General features: G+C 39.3%; 2 protein-coding genes across 2 annotated transcripts in view; both read right to left on the bottom strand.

Annotated features, from left to right (window-relative positions):
- Nucleotides 1-147: 147 nt before the first annotated feature.
- LOC136425936 (short transient receptor potential channel 5-like) lies at nt 148-6,696 on the bottom strand. The gene is made up of 10 exons (XM_066414858.1): nt 6,367-6,696; nt 5,145-5,390; nt 4,592-4,807; nt 4,018-4,203; nt 3,440-3,638; nt 2,769-2,908; nt 2,028-2,392; nt 1,348-1,579; nt 696-872; nt 148-222 (listed from the first exon to the last, which is right to left on the bottom strand). Exons 1-10 carry the CDS (start codon nt 6,694-6,696, stop codon nt 148-150), a joined length of 2,166 nt encoding a protein of 721 aa, XP_066270955.1.
- An 826-nt stretch (nt 6,697-7,522) lies between these two features.
- LOC136425320 (ras-related protein Rap-2c-like) overlaps nt 7,523-20,772 on the bottom strand; it is a 38,652-nt gene continuing 25,402 nt past the window's right edge. Inside the window, exons 2-5 of the mRNA XM_066414166.1 lie at nt 20,212-20,658; nt 15,547-15,620; nt 10,350-10,551; nt 7,523-9,123 (exon numbers count right to left, since the gene is read on the bottom strand). Coding sequence (XP_066270263.1) covers nt 8,840-9,123; nt 10,350-10,551; nt 15,547-15,620; nt 20,212-20,560 — 909 coding nt within the window. The 5' untranslated portion in view covers nt 20,561-20,658 and the 3' untranslated portion in view covers nt 7,523-8,839. The remainder of the gene's footprint in view (nt 9,124-10,349; nt 10,552-15,546; nt 15,621-20,211; nt 20,659-20,772) is intronic.

Here is a 20,772-nt window from a genome sequence, read left to right as displayed (position 1 = left end):
ATTTGTATAGCATGCACATGATCAGGCAAATAGATTATAATCATGCAATTTCACCATAAATTCTGCCGTACATTGCAAAATAAACATGTATCCATACTGTACTTGTCATTATATTTATATGGCTCTTTTAGATGTATCCAGATGGAGCTAATTTGTACATACTTTGTAGTTATCTTCTTTTGTTGGCAATGGTGGCTGTGAAGGGAGGACAACAGTGTGTTCCTGAAATTGACCAAACCGTAGATGTTGTGAACAAACATAGATATCACATATCTTCAATACAAAGTATAAATTCTATTCTAATTGCAACTGCATTTTTCTTCTTCAAAATCGTCGAAAGGCTTAACTTTCATCCAGAATATAGAAACAAGTTTGATATCATACATTACATTTACAGTGTAGATTATATAGATATAACGCAACGGATAGGTGAGAGATATAAACGACGGTATTACTTGCCAAGTTGTCACCAATAACAAGGATCTACTACTACTACTACTACTACTAATACTACTAGTACTACTACTATACTACTTCTACTATAACTATACTACTTCTACTACTACTACTACTACTACAACTTCTGCTACTACTGCTACTACTACTACTACTACTACTACTACTACTACTACTACAACTACTACTACTACTACTACAACCACTACTACTACTACTACTAGGAGATAGGTACCCACATTAGTGTCTGAATGAGAAAGTTTGTTGTGTCGACCACACAATGCCGACAGTGCACGGGCAAAACTGTTCCTCACAGACATTATCAGGGTGAATGGTGGCGGTAGGGACATGTCCACCTTCAGGTAGTGCAGACTGTTCTTTATCACTACAAATCCCCAGTCAGTACGTTTCACCTCCTGGAACATACATGAGAAATGTTATGACATGATACTAAAGCTAATGACTTGGTGTAATTGTTTCACGCCTACAAGAAAGCAAAAAGACATTTACATGGTATAAAGACCTATTCAGTTTTATTCTTTGCATTTTGTCAAAAACAAATATTTTGGCGCTTTTCAGTGAACCCTCTGAGCACATATGATGATACATATAAAGAAAAAAGGAAATCGTGTAGAATTTGATATTAGATCCATTTTCAAGGAAGGGCGCCATTTTGAAATGTTCTGTCGCGAGAGCACAGCCAGGCGAGAGCTTACATGAGCTGGCACCAAAGCGAGGCCTGAGATGGATCAGATTGTTGTGGGAATGTATAAAAATAAAGTTGTTATATTTTAGATGTACTAAATGCCTAAATGTAAAAAGGATAATGAATAATGATCAATTATAGAATCATAAAGATATATCAATAATGATAATAACAAAAATGAGTACCTCTGCTCTAGTATAAGAATCACTGATGATTGCGATGAGCAGGTTTGCAAGGACCAACACCTCGACTACGTGATGCAGGGCGTATATCGCTTTACCCGCCGTCTCCGCGATAGCAGGCCACTGTTGTATCTGGAACACGTCTACAGGACTGTTGCCTGGTTTCAGCTCAACCATGGACAGATCTGTGAGCCCAAACCATGTCCAGAACAGGGACTGCATGGAGTTGAACAACCTAGAAAAAGACGTAGCTTTAAACAAAATGACAGTAACTCACGGTCCTTTATTTGGTTTGACTTGATTTGACCAAGATTTAGGCAATTACAGCAAACTAAAGAGAAAGGGCCTTCTTATCCCGCGTAAGATATGGATTTAAAAAACCCTTTTGATTCTGTATAGAATAAATATTGCGTGCAACAACAGTGAGTTTTTTTTTGTTGAAAAATCTGATCGACATAAATGATTACCGAAAGCAGAAAGACAGTTCTATAATTCATATAATATAATTATCATTGCCGGTGCAATAGCAAGTCGTGACATGATACTAAAGCTGATGGCTTGGTGTAAATGCTGACGAGAGTGAGAAAATATAGATGTATTTCCGAGTAACTTATCTCTAACTTCATTAATAGTTCAGGAGCTTGGATTTAGATATTTGACTTCAAGATGAATTTGTGACTCACGTGTCGAATCCAAGTGACTGCGAGCAGTCCACTGTCTTTAGGTTGCTCTGTGAGTAGTTAGCGCAGAGGTACTCATGCATGGTCCCATAGAACCAGTACAACTGGTTCAACCCACACGCAAAGGCGAACGTTATCAGTCCACCCATAGAAACGAACTTCATGATATCTCCAAGCATTCGTCCAATGGAAACCAGCAGCATCCCCAGGTATGGATGAAACGTGAAGAGAGATACGGCCCGTATAAACACGACTATCGTGAAGATGGAGAATAGGACGTCGGCGACTGCAACCGGCTGGAAGCTGTTCTCGTTTGCCTTTCGGGCCCAGTCATCAGCCACCGTACTCTGGCTTGAGAAGGCGTGTAGCTAAGAAAGGTATAAAGCAAAAAGTTTTTTTCTCATTCTTTTTATTACTTTTCAAAATAAAAGAGCATGGCACAAAATAAGTGAAACACAAAACAGATACATAAACCGGAAAACAATAATATATGATCACAAATAGTTAATGAGAACCAAAGCAAAAACGTTTAAATATATACACTTGGATGATTTAAAACATAACATTTTCAGTCTATTCAAACTTCTAAACGAATTTAGAAGAGCAGTGAAACGTTCGTTAACATAAGAATCATATAGGATAGAGTACAAAAGACGAAAAGAGATGGTTTCAAACTTATTATTCTGTTATATAATGAGCTTGTAGTATCCAATGTTGAGGGAATATTTTGCTTATTTTTCTTACCTTAAACATTGCTACTAACTTAAGGCTGAACAGTGCCAGATAGAGAGCAACCATCAGAAAGTCCAGGATGTTCCACAACTGCTTGAAGTGGTTCAACAGACCTTCGCCGAGAACCTCTTTCAGTTCCTTCCATCCTATATCTTGGATAATGGTGAAAATGGAATATGATGAAGACGTAAAATATCTACAAATGCTTTCTCATTTTTTGATACGCTTCAGTTTTACATAAGATATACATACAGTGTATGAAAGAGTATGAAAAGTATTAGTTTGGTATTTGGATATATATCTACGTATGCCAGCCTGCGTATCAAAACAACATCTCTTTTGGAAAGGTATCAATCAACAAGCTAAAATTATGATAAAACATTACAGATAAACAAAATAGCAGTTACTCAAGCAACTGGATGTGATTTTGGAAACGGTCAGACGTTTCAAGTAGCATCCACTACTTTTTGCCGATGACTCGGAGCAAGATTTTTCGAACAGCTTAGTGCTACCCGAAACGTCCGACTGTTTCCAAAAACATATCAAATTGCTTGAGTAACTGCTATTTGGCGTGTCTTATTACCTGGATGTCTAACCTTTATCGACGCATTGCAGATAAAGAAAAACGACCACATGATGAATATAATAGAGTATGAAATATTACAGAAAATGCCTGGACTTACCAATGACCCATATCATGATCAATATGGATGTCACAGCTATAGGTGCAGAAGATGCTGGAGATCCTTGCACGATGCTGTCTATCTCTGCTGTTCCAACCCTGTAGGACTGTGACTCCACCAGCAGTAGTATCAGCAGAGCGATCCACGAGTAGGTCCAGTACATCGCACGGATAGCAGAGAGGCTTGAAAATCTTCCGACCTATAAATTATCAGAGAAAAAAAAATACATTTGCCATCTTAACATTACCAGAAAAGGAAAATCAGAACAAACTCTAAGCTGGTACCCCCATCGACCTAACATAACTCTATGGTGTAGCTATGAGTTATCCTGCCTCTCAACTACAACACCATTGGACCCGAGCCAAACCATACTTCAAAGTCTCCAAGTACCCTATTACACCACTTTACAAAGACAAACACAGTTGAAACTGGAAACGTATAGCCTGGCTACCTGGACTGCTAAATCTATACAAGAGCCGATACCCTACCATTATATCTTTTTATTTATGCTATATCTTATAGCATAGCTATGGGATACTTCACTAACAACAATTATTATCATTGATTAGGTGCCTAACCTTTGATGTAGGCGCTAGGAGGTGCACTAGGCACAAGAATGGGTAGGCAAGCCCGATACTCGTGGTGACACACAGGGCATAGGCGGAGGACCACTTCTCCCACCCCGTGAAGTACGGATGGAAGTTAATCAGCTCCTTGTACGTCAGTATGTTGACATAGTCAAAGGAAAGAGGGTGCGTCACGAACTGTTAAAAGATAGGGTAAAGAATTAGTTTGGTAAGGCACCATATCATGGTCATCTTCTAAATGGGAAGTAACAAATCTCAAATTCACATTTGATGAAATATTACTGAATACAGACAGTCAGTCTTTAAAAAATAGGTTTTTGCACATAATGTGATCCTGAAAGAGTCACATATATGATTTTGCATGTGCATGATGTGATATAATTTCATAATTGCGCGACTGTAATGACATATACAAAGTGAAATTTACCTCGTAACTTCCAGGTGTAACCATCCAACATGGCGGACAATGTGACGTCATAATCACGTGAGGCCATAGTCTCGTGACGCCATAGTCACGTGAGTGCAAAACACCCAATAGAACTACAGTAGGAATTAAGCATCTCACCTGTTTCATGTCGAGATCCACGGCCAGCTGGAGAGTACAGACGGATTTTCTGGACGGACAGTCCTCTGAGCTGCACAGGTGACCGAGGACGGTGTTGATTTCTTTTGTTGTGCGCACCTCCTCAAGCAGCTCGACGGCAAAGGTCTCACATTGGTCCGCCAGCTCCTCCAGCTGGGGACTGTAGTTTTCACGCTTCCAGCGCACGTCTCGTAACGCCTAGAAGGAAGGATGGCGATAAGGAAGTGATGAGGAGGAAGGAAGGCGTGCAAGAAGGACAGAATGAAAGAACGATTCACTAAGCGTAATACTTCTCGCAGTCCTACGCTGAATTAGTTTTTTTTAGTTTTTCCCCGGAGTTTTTCTAACTCGGAGCTGAAATCAACCCGGGACCCGGTAACAAATAGATACTGTATAATAATCGTGAGAACACCGAGATGTACCCCATCCCCCCGTGTCCGGCGGTCCAACATGTGTAGCTTCGGGGCCCAGTCGGGGCTACACCCTTCTACCGGCACCAGTGCAAATATGACCTATAGCATAAGCTGTAACATACCTTGGCGGTTTGGAATGCCGTACGGAACGGATCCGTGCTTGTAAGTATGATGTAAGACGGACTGCACACGGCACGGTAAGCCTCGAGCCACGCCCTGCCGTTGCCGATACTGGTGGTCCAATGGTAGTCGTCTGGGTCAGGTCTAGGGAAACCAGCTTCGAGCAGAATCTTCAGGATTTGGTAGTTATTCTTACGGGCAGCTAGCATTACAGGCGTCATGTAGCTGGGGTAGGCGCTGCTAGCCAACTAGAAAATTCAATGAAATATCACCAGTGTAGTTTTTTGAGGGTTAATACCACAAAATGCTGTTGTAAGTATAGCGTTAGCATTACATAGTGTTACATGCGTCATGCGTATTTTTCGGATACTTTTTAATTTTGAACGCTTTTTAATTTTGAGAAGTTGTTTTTAATGCCATTGGTTCTAAAGAAAAGGCTACTGGTCTCGGTATTTTGCGTGCCTATGAAGTTGAACGCCATGACTAACTGGAGTACCCTTACCCCTCTTTCAAGGCCATGACACAGTAAACGCTCCATTTAGTTACAATCATACGTCCACATCAGTCATCATCCAACTGTGTAGGCAAGGAGAATACCACACGGTGTATCCTGTATCACCCGAGGCATTTGCCCCATCGCGGGTCATCGGAATCCCCGGAAGACCTTCACAGCAATCGGGCGATTCGACCCGCGGTAGGGCTGGGCCTGTCTTTGATATGGGATACGCATTTCAAAACAAACGGCCAGACATTGCAAAATATGGGATTCCCCAGAAAATACAAATTTAGAAACAAAGAGACCAGAAGTTTCAAACTTTGAAAAAATATGAGATACCCCAGAAAATACACATTTCAAAACAAATAAAGCCAGACGTTTTAAACGTTGAGAATATATGGTAAAATAAGACATATAAGAGCAATAATCATTGCGTCAGATCTGGTTGATGAGTAGATGCGAGACTTCCAATGAGGGGCCATCTATGGCACTAAGTTACACAGCCATACGTATACCGCGGTGTTTTATCATACCTTATCAAAATGGTCAAAGATATTCTTTCGAAGCACTTCGTCAGTTGAAAGTACGTTGGAATTAATATATCCGTGAATACAGACTGGTCCACACAAGTCGCTTTGTAGAGTAACTCAGGGCCTTGGTATCCCATGAATTTCGTAATCTTATTTTTCCATATTCATATTTTCTGGAGTCTTCTAAGATATACTAACCTCAGTGTTCTCGTCATACGTCCGCTGTAATAAGTTGTCTCTCATGGCTGTCTTCAGCAGTATCTTCACAGCTCTAATGTCTTGTCTGTCCACTGCGTACAGCAGTGCGTCGCCCATGGGTGCGCCGTGGTCTAGCAGAACCTCGGCCACTTCATGTGATCCACAGTCCACCGCTAGCTCCAAGACGGACCTCCCGAGCTCGTCCCGAAGTTTCCCGAGATCGTCCCGATGTTTCCCGAAGTTCGAATGGTTGTCTGTCTCCTCTAGAAGGGTCAAAGACACTTCCACGTCGTCGTTATCACGAATGAGACCCAGAAAACGTTCCTCCATGTTCTTGAGTGTGTGTGTGTAAAGGGAAGTGAAGGGAAGTGCAGTTTAACTGACAAAACAAAGCGGTGTCGTCAACTTATACCGGTTCAAGTCATCCATGGTTTGAATCTGGCGTGAGAAAAATGTGACCTCCGTCTCGCTAACTTAAACTTTTGTAGCAGTGACTGAAGGCTTACAATTCTAGGCACTGTAGAGAATAATGCCACGTACACATACTCGCTTCCTACCAAACCCTAGCGAGTTGAATGGAAGCTAAGCTGCGGGGTAACTAGATATAGTAGTGTGTGTATTCCAGTGGTTAGCGACCCTGTATCCGGGCCAAGAGGTCGGGAGTTCGAATCCCTCTCCCGACATGCACGCTACTAGAACGGTTTGCAGTCCCTAGGACAGGACGTAAAGCCGTGGTCCAGTGTTCATTGTACTCATCGAAAATATCTTGTGGAATTCCCACGGTACAATGAACAAGTAAATACTGTACATAGCGTCTGTCTTCTCTGTCATGACTAATAAAAGAAATATTTTTTTAGTGAGCTAAGCTGGTTCTATATCACGTTCACTGACACTGGAAGTGGCTTGAGGCGTAACACACTCGTTTTGTACGTTGATAAATACAAGCTGCGTAAGATCGATAAACCTATGCCAAGATGTTCAGTTCTGCCTGATAGGACGCACGGGAAAAGCTGTCCATATTACTTACGTTATTGTCAATCATGCACATGGTAAGTACTGATGTCCCACTATAGAGGACAAATAGATTATATCGTATATCAATCCATATCCACTATAGATAGATTATTCGATAACCATTAAAATGATGGAACGAAAGTGGTATGATAAACTTTCTTTATTAACAATCTGTTGACCTCTGTAGTTCTATCATTCAGTAAACTAAATCTAAGATAGGCATACAATTTGAAGTAACTTTCTGTAGCGTAGAACATTTACTGTACACTTGATTTCAGTTTGTTTAGTGAAGGGAATCTCTTTACAGTACTTTGGGGACACCTTGCGACAGAATGAATAAATAAGTGCATTCTTCTCAAAGTTGTCCTCCGCAAAATGTCGTCGTAACATAACGAGTAGGCAAATCTTGGGCAGTAGACTTCCCAATTCAATTCTTCAAAGTCGTTAATACAGTAATGTACATACGTTGGATGTAAGATCATATTTACAATATAGTTACATTGTTGCAAAACTGCAATCTAGTTAACATCGGTACATAACTTGAAGTAAACAACCAGTAAACAGATTCTGTCACGTGATCGCTCACGTGATCCACCCTTTCACCAATCAGACAACAGGAGCTGAATTACTTCTACTTGGTAGTGTGTTTTTATAGCTTCATTTGAAAAAAAAAATATTTACATTAGGCCAAGTAGATGGAGAACGTTGAAAAGAAACAGATGAAATATACATTATTGCAAAATATCATTATAAAATTTCACCCTCCATCATTTTTGCTGCATTCTCTACATGAGCGCGACCTCATGCTCGACTGTAGCACATACTGTCCTCTACATCTCTTCCGTTGGGCAAATACTGTAATGTCCTTTAAGAGCATTTTATTGCGACTTGCTTTCACTGTTCATTAGAATATACATTGCATGAATATACATGAAATATTGCAGCGACATTGAAACATGCAGAAACTACCTAGGAGGTAAGTAATATGGTAAAACGTTTCTAAGAATAACATGACAAATATTGTTTTAAACAATAAGGGCGGTAACTTTTGAGCAAATACATTACAACTAAATGAGAACAGGAAACGAAATTCCTCTCTGTCTGTCGGCCGGCATGATAACAGCTTAAAGCATCACTTGTCAGTCAGCGATTTGTTAACAACGCCTGCAACTATCTCTTCTGTCGCTGAGATCTAAGACAATGGTAGTGTGTACGTTTATTCCTTGCCATGGGCTTTTAGCGATAATCTTCCTCTTTTACTCCTAACGTCTGCCTACATCCTTGTACATTTCAACGATTTGTAAAATCTTTTCATGTCCAGGAAGTTCTAACCTGTCATGGCAGGCATTTAATGCAAGCTCTTTCTTGGTGACCATCATTTTTGCGCAGACGCCGAAGAGGTCAACGGTCAGCGCAATGACTTATGGGAAAACGTATTATAACCTTGAAGGTTTGTCCTTCACAGAACCGAGAGGTCGTTACAGGAACTGGACACCAGTCTGTTCCTCCTCTTCTTCGGCAACATGGAGGTCAGCAGGTTTTTGGCTTTTCCCAGAATGCCCTTGCTGCCCCGTCTTTCCGATGACGTCATCTTTTGGAAGAGCTCGGTGTCGCGCTCCTCCACGTTGCTACGGAGACGGATCTGTCGGACGACACCTTCGAACAGCTCGTCGATGTTGTGACGTATCGTTGTTGAGGTCTCGATGAACTTACACTCCATGACCTTGGCGCATGCTGTGCCCTCTGCAAAGAATACAAAAGTCACAGCATTAACATGTAATCTGCTTATATGCTGTTTGACACCAAAAATGTATTGCTTATGGGGTTAAGTAACAGGGAGAGGTTAAAGAAAGTGATAGAATTATTTGCAACATGCCTGTGGCGCTCTTTTGTTGACGATATTTGTCTAAAACGTTTTATCACATATAGTCAAAAGGTTTAAGCAAGTAAGACTATGTCAAATCATGTATTCACAAGAGATATTTCATCTTAATTGCTAGCTTTTTATCCCGCCTTGCACAAATCTCTCACTGCCAGGGATTAATACCCCTCCCCCGGTTTGCTATAGTCGGTTTGAACCACTAGGAGCGCTATTCTAGCCAGACACTATTTCAGCTATGTGGGCATAAAATTGTATCGGGTCCATATAACATAACACTGAAACTGCAATATCCAACTTTTATCTTCTTCAAGATCGAAAACAGGATAACTCATCGTAACAACAAGCACGAACTCAATTCTTTCGAAAAATTCCTCGGAGGTAGGACCTATCTCCTCATACAACCTCTGAGTGCAAATGTATTATTCAACGATTCCTCCAGGGATGCTCTAGCAGAGTACAGGCCCAAGGCCCTTATTATCATATAAATGCAATTTTGGACGTCCCATCAATTGTAAAAGATGCGAACACCATGCATAAAACACAGGGGTATAATGTTTTGGTTCATTCAAGTTGATTCAAAAGGTTGATGCTGTTTTGGATATAAGTATCGATCCATCATCATCATCATTATCAAAGCATATCAGCATAGATTTGCTTCCCATGATATCAATAACTACATCATTCATAAATCTCAACAGTATAATTATGGCATTTGTTTCTTCCCTTTACGAAACACAGCATGCTACGGTAACATGACTTAGCATAGATATTGAAATGTTCTTAAAATACGCATCATCATGATGATGATGATGATGATGATGATTATGATGATTTTGGTGATCACTTAACTCATCCTCAATATCTACGATTATGAAGGTTAGGCACCCTGGTATTACAATATTTAAATACAATTCAATCTCTAAGTGTGGATAAGATTCGGAGATTATTTCCGGACGTTTCAAGGGACACTCATCACTCTCACTAGACGCTGAAGAAGATCTAGAATGACGCTGAAGAAGAGTGATGGATGTCAATCGAAACATCCGGAAGTAATCTCCGAACGCTCAATATCTCTGAGAATCCCAACCTTTCTTCTTGACCTCTCGCGATCTTTCCAAATCTCGTTTGTTGCCGACAAGGATGACGGGAATGTCGTGAAGCGGTCTGCTTCTTCTTAGCTTGATGAGGAGTTTGGACGCCGTCTTGAAACTCTCTCTGTCGTTGATGGCATAAACTACCATGTAGGCGTCACCCTTCGGCATGTACTGATCTCTTCTTCGGACATAGTTCTGAAGATGAGAACACAATTATAGTAGACATTCAACTTTGTGACAAAGAAATGCTTTTGAGTAGAGGTCCTCACAACGTAATAATTGCCGAGTGAAAAATGCCAAAAATAGACCATGTCAGTGCTTCGTGTTGAAAATCAGGAAACTGCTAAAAAATATCGATTTTTTTTCCTTTATGGGTAGATATAATGGTACTAATGCATATATAATTGTATATTATATATTTCCTATCATAATCTTCTAATTTTCATCCTGTGATATGGTGAGCTTATACAAAAAGAAGTTAGATCCAAGAAGCTTAGATTATATTCCGTAGCAGTTTTAGAATAGCAACTTGTTTTACTTGTCACCATTGTTAACTTGCATTATTAACTTGCACTGTCTCTATTCTTTTTATAGTTTTACAGTTGAATAAACGTGTTTCATGTTGCAATTAGCCCTTGGGCATGAGCTTGCAAATAAGCTCATTATTACATTATTATAAAAACTCATAAATGTCCTCTTCAAAAAAAATTGTTATAATGGGAAGAACCACGTCATTCGTAATCCTATAATGAAGATTATGAATATATGTTTGTTTATTAACAATGGCGCTTGTAGACGAATACTACGAGGCAACGAGGAAATTAATTACATATCATTAGGACTACGATTACAATCAAAGTAACGTAATAGTCATTGAGGGTGAACTGTGTAATCTGGAAAAATTTGAACAAAATCGCTAAAATCGACATTTGATTTTCATAATGTTGTTATATATGTCCTTTGTATCTATTTGTGCCACGATATTTCTTTATGTATTAAAAACGCAGGCACGTCTTTAAAGGTCAAATCATAGCGTTGCAGTCCAATCCATTTAACGGATCACTGATATGGCAGCATGTCTCATATTACGTTTCTTATTTCGACTGGCAGTTTTGGATTTTATTGCATCAGGAAATGTAAACTAAGATTGCCTTGTGCACTAGAGGTCTCCTTACATTACCCGGATCGAGGGGTATAGGTTATAATAAATGAATTACAAAGTTCCGATTCCACTTGGTAGAATTCCTATGGACAGAATTTGATGGCAACGTTTGTGATAAGGCTTTTGGCATAACTGTATACGTCTATATGTACCTAATTCATTTCGTAATTCTTTGTAACATGCAAGTATATTAAAACATGATACAATGTTAAACGTTTTTCCAACACTAAGGTATTTACGAATAAAATTGTCAACGACCACTGTTGCCTTCTTTAGGATCAATGATGTTAATCAAGTATAAAGACAGATTACTCGCGGTATACATTGAAGACTCCATTTTGTAAGGGCCCATTTCGTGCTTAACTTGCACAAATCTGATGTAGGCGTAATTATTCACAAAGGAATGAATCTAAGGGAACGATTCTCATCTCCGATATAAAGATATTTCCTTTCTAATTCTGCGCACAAAAGTAGACTATACGCTACTTTAACAGGAGTGATGTTACATTGGGGATGCAGATGCCAATGGTAGTTCTCTTTGTAAGACCCACTTAAGTACATACTACAAACTTTTAAAGGATGAATTATTGCTGCTTGGAATGCTCTGGCCCCCACAGTCCCCATATTTATGAAGATCTAGACATCTTATCGACCATGCTTCAAGACAAGATGTCTCAGGGGCTTGAGGATTTCTCAGCCTTGAAGAAGGACGCTGATTTGTAGACATAATAAAGAGGCCGGAGGGAAACCTTTGATGTATGTTTTGGCTTTCAGGCTATTCTTGGATAAGCCTGCGATGGTTCAAAATGTGGAGTGAGCCATTTGTGCTGTAGATAATGATGTAACGGGTGATTTAACTAGTAAGTGGTGCATTGTGTACATGTATATGAATCTGCGAGTCAGAATTTTTTTGGTCAATTTTCAATTACAACAATCTTCAATCTGCAAAGCCAGTTCTGTATTTGAATTTGCTATCATTTATTGCTGGACGTACATATGTATAAACTACAGTACATGTTATAAACCAATATAATTGTCTTTCAGAATAACATGGATATTACTTCATTGTACAATTGTTATTTCCTTTATTTGATTTATGATTCTTTTTCTTTAACATGATTGCCACAATCTAATATTGTATTGGCATATACAAATCGACGCATTTTGATCCGTGAAGGACGAAATGAATAGAAATGATTTGAAAAATGCAATAGAAAGCGTTGTTAGAGGAAGATTCAGAGAAGGGTGAAAGTTTAACATGATTGCCACAATCAAATATTGTATTGCAACATACATATCGACGCAGTTTGATTCGTGAAGCATGAAATTGATATTAAAGATTTGAAGAACGGAATAAAAAGCGTTGCTGGAGGAAGATTCACAGAAAAGAGGAAGTTTCATCCCAAACTCGAAAAAATTCTTACCTCATTTTCTTCTCCGTTTTCCTCCTTATGCTTATCCGGAATGGTTAGCTTAGTGGTAAAGAAGTTTCGAATACGTTATTTCGTGTACCATTTTATGTTTGAAGGCAAAACCGTAAAATAAAGAAGTGATCTTAACAATGCTGACGTTTTAATAACCTTGTCCAAGTTTGGCTTCAAACCATTAAATGGAATTCATGATTATAAATATTCATAGTTTAGAAATCGAAGGTGTTCTTTTCATGAAAAAGTGGTATAGAGTAACTAGGTTGTCACTTTTCTACCGAATTCGTAATGAGCACTATATTTGTGCAAGAAAATCTTAGACCAATCATTGCTATTGCTTTGATCACGGTGTAATTAACTATCAATGACGTAAGTAAAACTGGATGGCATTCATAAAACAGAGAAGGCTGGGAAACTGAATCTGATAGTTTTTCTGGTGCATCGACGGCCCAATAAGTAAATTAATAGATACACGAGATGATGACATTAATGACAAACGATCATATTATGATTGGCACCCCACAGCTACATGAGCCGCCATATTACCAGTAACTGCTGTGACTCTGCACGAAAGTCATTTTCAATCATACGTCTTTAGAAACTCACGTCATCCAATATTCATTGGTTGACAATTAATTGGGTTAACGTTGTTTTCCATTATTTACAACCAGCCACCTGGAAATGTCACCTCTCTAGAAACCATCGTGTAATATATGTCTTGAGCTATTGGTAATTGACAGTCATAGATTGAGGCAACGAAGGTATCCGTGTCTTTATTAGAACAAGATAGAACAAAATAGCTTATTTTCAGTCTAACGCATGAAACTCATTTATCATGTAGATTGTATCATTATCGTCACTAAGGCTGATAAGGATCGTTGTATTACAAAGTAACCAGGATCATATGCGTTTATTCTATAATTCGCCTACATGATATCAATCATTTCAATTGTCCGTTTGTTATGGGTCGGTCGTAAAGGCGCCACTGGGTTAGTCTGTCTCTTAAAAAGATATCAAGGGAATTTACAGAGAGCACGACATTACCTGCCACTAATATTAGACTTTTATCTTATGTATATGTAACGATCAAATTAAAAAGGACGAAGAAAAGTGAGACAAACTTTGTCATTTGTTAAAAGACATAAAGTCATTCAGAAGTGCGATGTTCTCTTAGTCATCTTCGGGAAATCTTTTTCTATTTCAAAGTCATGAAGAACAGTTAATTTCCTTTTTCAAAACTGAAGAAAAATCCTTGGAAAAAACTTTGCTCATTCTCTCATCACCCTAGCCTTGTTGTGTTACACCTTTTGGTTTTACAACTCACATATCTACTTCAGATTTTGCTGTGCCACCTTTTATGCAGTAATTTTGAAAATAGCCCTTTTTTTAATGAGTTTAGATGAGGAAAGGTAGTGATTTGAACACGCTGTCAAATACATAAATACGCCCCCGTTCGGTGTCTATGTATCCAACTTTCCCTCAGGGATTTATCGTTGAGTAGGAACAAGATGCTACCTTTATCATTTCCTGTTTTCGCACAATGTGGGTTTAAATGATCCAAGAACGCCTACATGGATTACTATATATGGTCCTTATAGTGAAATCAGACCGCCCACCTATGTTTTGAGTTAAGTGTTTTTCGGTACAAATAGTTTTCTTGAAAAATACACCCACACATGTTGTTGATATGGATGAAACCACGAAGGCAAATTTCGTAGCCATACTTGGAGAACTATAAGGACTTGTTATCCGTTTAATATATTCGTTCTCCGCAGCTTTACAATACTAAACTGCTGTGGACCTAAGGCCAGTAGCTGTAATTAGCCTATGGTTGATTAATTTCACTGCAAATGTGTAGTACATCTTACTTTTTGTCAAACCAATATGAATATTAAAAATGGCTTAAAGAGGGGAAACACTGCGTTTTATCTGGGCAGAAATATTGACAACAAGAAAAATGTTTTGTATGGAAGATAGTCTTCAAAAACAATTTTATGTTACTGAAAAAAATGACTCTATTCACCTCGGACTCCTCGTCTTCACACAACCGTTGACACAGCTGCCAGAAGCGTGCGAGGAAAGCGGCATGTAATACATAGCAAAGCGAATAGTCTACACATGCATGGTCTACACATCTACACATGATGGCATCTACACATGGATGATCTTCACATCTACACATGGTGGCAACAACGCAGCCACGCACTACACATCTACACATGATGCCATCTAAACATGTACGCTCTACACATCTCCACATAATGCCATCTAAACATGTACGCTCGACACATCTGCACATGATGACATCTATACATGTACGCTCGACACATCTACATATGATGACATCTACACGATCTACATACACCAACCATGAATTGCACATTGCACCTTTGACTGAAGGCAGTTTACTGAATAATTGCATTACCACTATGGTTTTTAGTTATTACAGTTATTTGCATTTTCTATAGCAATTGCATTTCCCCGTAAGCCTTATACATCCAAGTAAAGCCGTGCGAATGTTGCAAAAAGCCAGCTCTGGGATGCATTTGCTATAATATCAGGGAGTCACATAAAACCCTTGGAACTGGTTATGATACTCACGTGACCAGAAGTGTCCGTTAGATGGAGGGTGGTTTCCATGCCGTCCACGCTGAACGTTCTCTCGTTCATATCGACTGGAAAATATACATCAACACTGTAATTAATTTTGAGTAGGTACAGAAAGGGGGAGGGGGTGGCGATGCGGACATTTTGCATTCACTTGATATCCTATTAATGTCACTCTAGTAGGCTTATTCTTTTGTGCTGTCCAGTTAGAGTTTCCAGGGTCGATTTTTAATTACCACGCCCCTTTTTCTTATGATACGTTTTCTGTTTGGAAGCACTTAATAAGGAAAGCATCCCAATTACTGCACTGAATATTTGGGAATGTATTGTTCAAATTTGTCCTCTATCTACAAGGACATCGTGTTTAATTGCTACAAATCCATATCCAAAAGCAGCCAAAAAAGGCTTTATCATTAGTTATTTGATGCAGTTTCTCAGGAAATATCTTTATATTTCAATTGCCATCTATGTGAAACTTTATGTATAGATATTTCATACGAACAGAAAATGAGATTGTCTACAGTGATTCATTTCGTGTGTAATTCGATATCGACTAGGTTACAGCGTTGATTACAGGACGAAAAATCGATTTAAGGTGATAATGAGATTTTGATGTAGGCTCCAGTTTAGATAATCATCATGATGTGACTGTCCGATATGTGTGTAATGAACCTGATGATATAACAGACGTGTTCCGGGAATTCAATGACCCTAAGTCCCGCTGTTCTGTTCCAGGAACTCGTTAAAGGAAAAACAAGCCATATTAGGGCCCGAAAATTGGAGTTTGAAAGTCAACTTCTGTACATGATTAGTTCAAACAACACTATCACAATGTTCATCATGCAAAATACGACTTTGATGTGATGTGAGAACTCACTGAAAATCGTCGCGTTTTTTTTGTAGGCTCGTTTTTCGCCGTTTTAAAATGCTTAAAGTGTGAAGTTATTGCGCAAATGTCACTATCATAAAGATTTCAGCATTTTTTAATTTCCTTTTATGGGGCCCTAATATTGCTTTGGTTCCCTTTAAAGCTGCAGATGACCATGTGCCAGGGATCCTCATTTTTTCCATAAATCTTTATTCCGTAAATCAATAAATACATGTACATAAACCACGCAGAACGTCTTTACAATACTACATCTTAATTCATATTAACAAGGAAAGCGAAGGGTAAAATAAATGGCTTGTCGTTTAACAAAACATCTAGGGGACAATCGTCATTGACATATATTGGTATCTTTGTTTGAGTTGACATTTAAAGTAGTGGAAATTGGGTTTAGTGCCCTGTACAAAACAGGTATGAATAACGTACTTAGCGATGGGGATACAATGTTATTTTGGTTAAACCATATATTACTAATTTCTCACTCAGGGTCAGATGTTACTGTGTTTTTTTTCTCCACCGGATACAAAATTGGTTCCAGAATTGTGCAACATCATGGCTATATAGCAAAAGGTGTTCAATTGTGTTTTTCATTACAGTTGTTGCATTTATCACTTTCTATAAGGTTTACTTTTCTTAGCCAACGATGGCAAGGTATATCATGGAACCTCATGACATGTTGATCTCAATTGGGAAATGAAGCGAGGAAATCAAAATCCAAGATGCCATTAACGGATTAAAAGATTAGGGACAGTCATTTTTTTGTCTTTATGACACGGAAATTCGATGGAGTGATCGACTGTAGGCAAGTAGCCTCTATACTGAGGCTTTTTGGGCTGCTATAACCTGGTCACAAGTCTCTACGTGTCAGCTTAGTTGTGTTCTACCGGGCCCACTCTACTAAGCATTGGCCTGTTTTTGTCAGTCTGTCTTTTTCACTAGCCTATCGAGATATCACTTCGTGTGCGAACAAATCGAAGCCAAGCCCGTAAAAGTTTAAAATCACCCACCACCGTGCGCGCTAATCTACCTGGGCGGGTGGGCATCTCTCTCAACACCGTAGAGATGCCGGGGAGCTCCCGATGGTGTTGTTACCAGGATAGGGTTTCTGGAATGTCAATTCATAACTAACCCCTCTGGCAGATTATTCGGCCTATTTCGTCAATCTTTTCAGCAACTCAAGGAATGTCCTGGCATTAAGGATTTACTACTTCGACAAATGAAAGTCGCATATCTTTCGGTGTATGGACTTTTAAGACCATTACTATAACGACTTGTTTCATGTTTTATCCGTCACATAAGTGTTGGTGTAACTTTCATCTCTTCCGTTTCATTAAGGTGTCAATTTGGTCACGTTTGATGTTGCACGACTACATGAGGTCAGGAAATCAGTGACAAAATACGCACATACTTGGTGTTAATTTATATCTTTACAGTACTGGTACTTCATGATCAGGTATTTTGGGCCTATACCTAATCAATTTTTACGGTACAGTACCGGTACACAGTACCGGTACGCAGCACTACCAGGAAGTGATCAATGGACGCATGCAATGTTAATGAAAACCTTAATTAACAAAAATCTATTAGTAACAAGACAGACACATTTTTCACGGAGGCATGAGATCTGCAAGCTCTTGTTGGGGTTAATGGAATATTCCCCACGAAGACTCTTGAGTATAACTCAATTTTGGCCATGTAATTGCGGAAATCTTTTATGTATGTGCTAAAGTCAAGTACAAACATGCGCGGCCAGCCCTGGCCTCTAAATCAACTCACTAGGGGGCAGCTGCATTGCCTCAGGTTCAAGAGGTATCGGTTGCATCGTGTCAAAATTTCTTGTAGTCATAGACTGGATTTATATAAGCATTTTTCAGTCGACTTGGAGTCGACTCAGGGCTGTGCAAGGGGAACCCTCGAGGAACCATTCAAGTAGCGTTTTCTAGTAGGGAAACTTCATTTGAGCAGCCCTAAGCTCCTCACACACAGCCCCACGTCGACTCCGAAAACTTGTGTGTAAATTGGACCATAATCACCTAGAAGAAACCATTAGATTTTGGACGTTAGGTTGATAAACTGATAGGCAAAGTTTGCAGACAAATGGAAGTGCACAACTTCTGTTGAATGTATAGGCGTAATTCTCATTCAGGGATTGGTCTTACAATTTTGCTGTTAAAACAACCATTACATTTGGACGTTAACGTCGATGAACGGATAGGCAAAGTTTGAACACAGGGGGATATGCATAGCTTGTGTTGAATGTAAAGATGTAATTAACATTCAGAGACTGCACTTACAGTTTGGCTGTTAAACAAACCATTACATTTGGACGTTAACGCTGACTAACGGATAGGCAAAGTTTTAACAGTACTGAGGGAAATACATAACTTGCGTTGAATGGAAATGTGTAATCAACATTCAGGGACTTGGCTGTTAAAAACTAACCATTACATTTGGACGTTAAAGTTTGACTAACTGATAGGCAAAGTTTGAACGCAGAGGGATATACATAGCTTGTGTTGAATGTGGAGGTGTAATTGATATTCAGGACCTGAAATGTCAATTTGGCTGTTAAACAAACCATTACATTTGGACGTTACAGTTGATAAACTGATAGACAAAGTTTGAACAGGAAGGGAGATGCATAACTTGTGTTGAATGTATAGGTGTAATTTACATCTAGGGTCTGGAATTTCAGTTTAACTGTTGAAAACTAAGCCATTAATGTCATTATGACTGATGCCTGGTGCGATATTGCACGTTCAGGAATGGGCCAAATAATGTGTCATGTTGACGTGCGTCCACCACTACAGGTAATGACGAACGGAAACTCGGCACCGCTGAGTACTTAGCCCGGCAATTATCACTCCCATGGGACGTCAGTAGCAGTAAAAACTGTGTTAAACATCCATCGCCCTAGATCTGGTTTAGTCCGGAAAAAGCCTTTTAGCCGAGGTCAAGAAAAGGCCTCGATGCAAATAAGATATGTAGGGAAGCCAATCTCAAATCATCGACGGCAACTTTGACATGTTGTGGACAAAGATATATTCTATGGCTTTGAATTCTGAGGAAAATGTTTAACATTCTTCGCCATACATTTGGTCTAGTCCGGAAAATCCTTTTAGCTGAGGTCAAGAAAAGGCCTCGATGCAAACAAGATATGTAGGGAAGGCAATCTCAAATCATCGACGGCAACTTCCTCAACATGTTGATTGTTCGAAATGTAAGCTAAGTCGTGAATACTGAGTAAAAGGATGAAGGAAATGTTGGAGGAAATTTCTTTTGTCAATTATAGCTATAGTTCGTGTCATTTTGCAATATACGTGTTTGTAAATGCGTTAACCGAATTACTATGTAACAATGAACTTAACAGCTTTTCCATTTGTGTCTGAATTCTAGCCAAAATTGATTCTCCAAATATAAAGCGAGACCTCCAACTGCTGACAGTGCGAACGAAGATGACGTGTACCAGTTAGGTTTTGTATAACGTAGTCATACTCAGATTCGACGATTTGGAGATAGGACAAATACTGTTAAGCTGCCTTAATGTGCAAATTGGCTTTCGACTAAACAGATTAAGATTCGGTGATTATTTTACCTTAACTTATCGCTTTCTACATTTGTCACACAGTTATCTGGACGTTTGATAACATGTTTACCCTCTATCTGATAAAAAAATATTTTATGCCAGGCTGTGTCACTTATGCAATTATATATACAAAAGTCAAAATATTTGTTTATTGAGCTTCAAATGAAACTACTTTTGATCTACTTACGCATCATTGAGTCGTCCTCGTCCAGGAATTCGCGGATAATTTCAGTCGTGCAAAATTCTATTCTTAGCGAGGTTTTCCCAACTGCCGCGGATCCCATGAGCACAACCCTGTACTCTGGAACAGACTTTCCCAACAGGTCATCCATCGACGACACTGATTGGTCAGTCCACCACTCGTCATCAACCTCGTCATCAAAAATGGAATCATGGGTAGTTTCGGAGATTCGAATTTGTGGAACGGCGGGAAGGCTGTGACGTTTCAAGGCCAGTCTGTCCTCGGGAATTCCCAGGAAACAGGTGTGGCGTCGGTCGACTGGCTCGTCCAAAAAGTGGACGCCCTTTTCCGCCATCTTGAAAGTGCGAGAGGGGTTGTTGTGACGTCACTTAGGGTTGTCCTGTTCTCTTATTGGTGGATGTCGTTGTTTTGTCTTTTCTCCCACTGAATTTCCTGAAAAAAAAGGTACAGAAATTAATAAAAACTGTATCCAGTCTAAATGTAAAAGTACACAAAATAAAGAAAACTGAATAGGAAAGAGGACACAGTTAGATTCTGCTTCTGAAT

The sequence above is a fragment of the Branchiostoma lanceolatum genome, chromosome 19 (assembly GCF_035083965.1).
Source record: "Branchiostoma lanceolatum isolate klBraLanc5 chromosome 19, klBraLanc5.hap2, whole genome shotgun sequence".
Lineage (NCBI taxonomy): Eukaryota > Metazoa > Chordata > Leptocardii > Amphioxiformes > Branchiostomatidae > Branchiostoma > Branchiostoma lanceolatum.
Note: the sequence above shows the minus strand (reverse complement) of the source record. Positions and strands in the feature narration are given on the sequence as shown.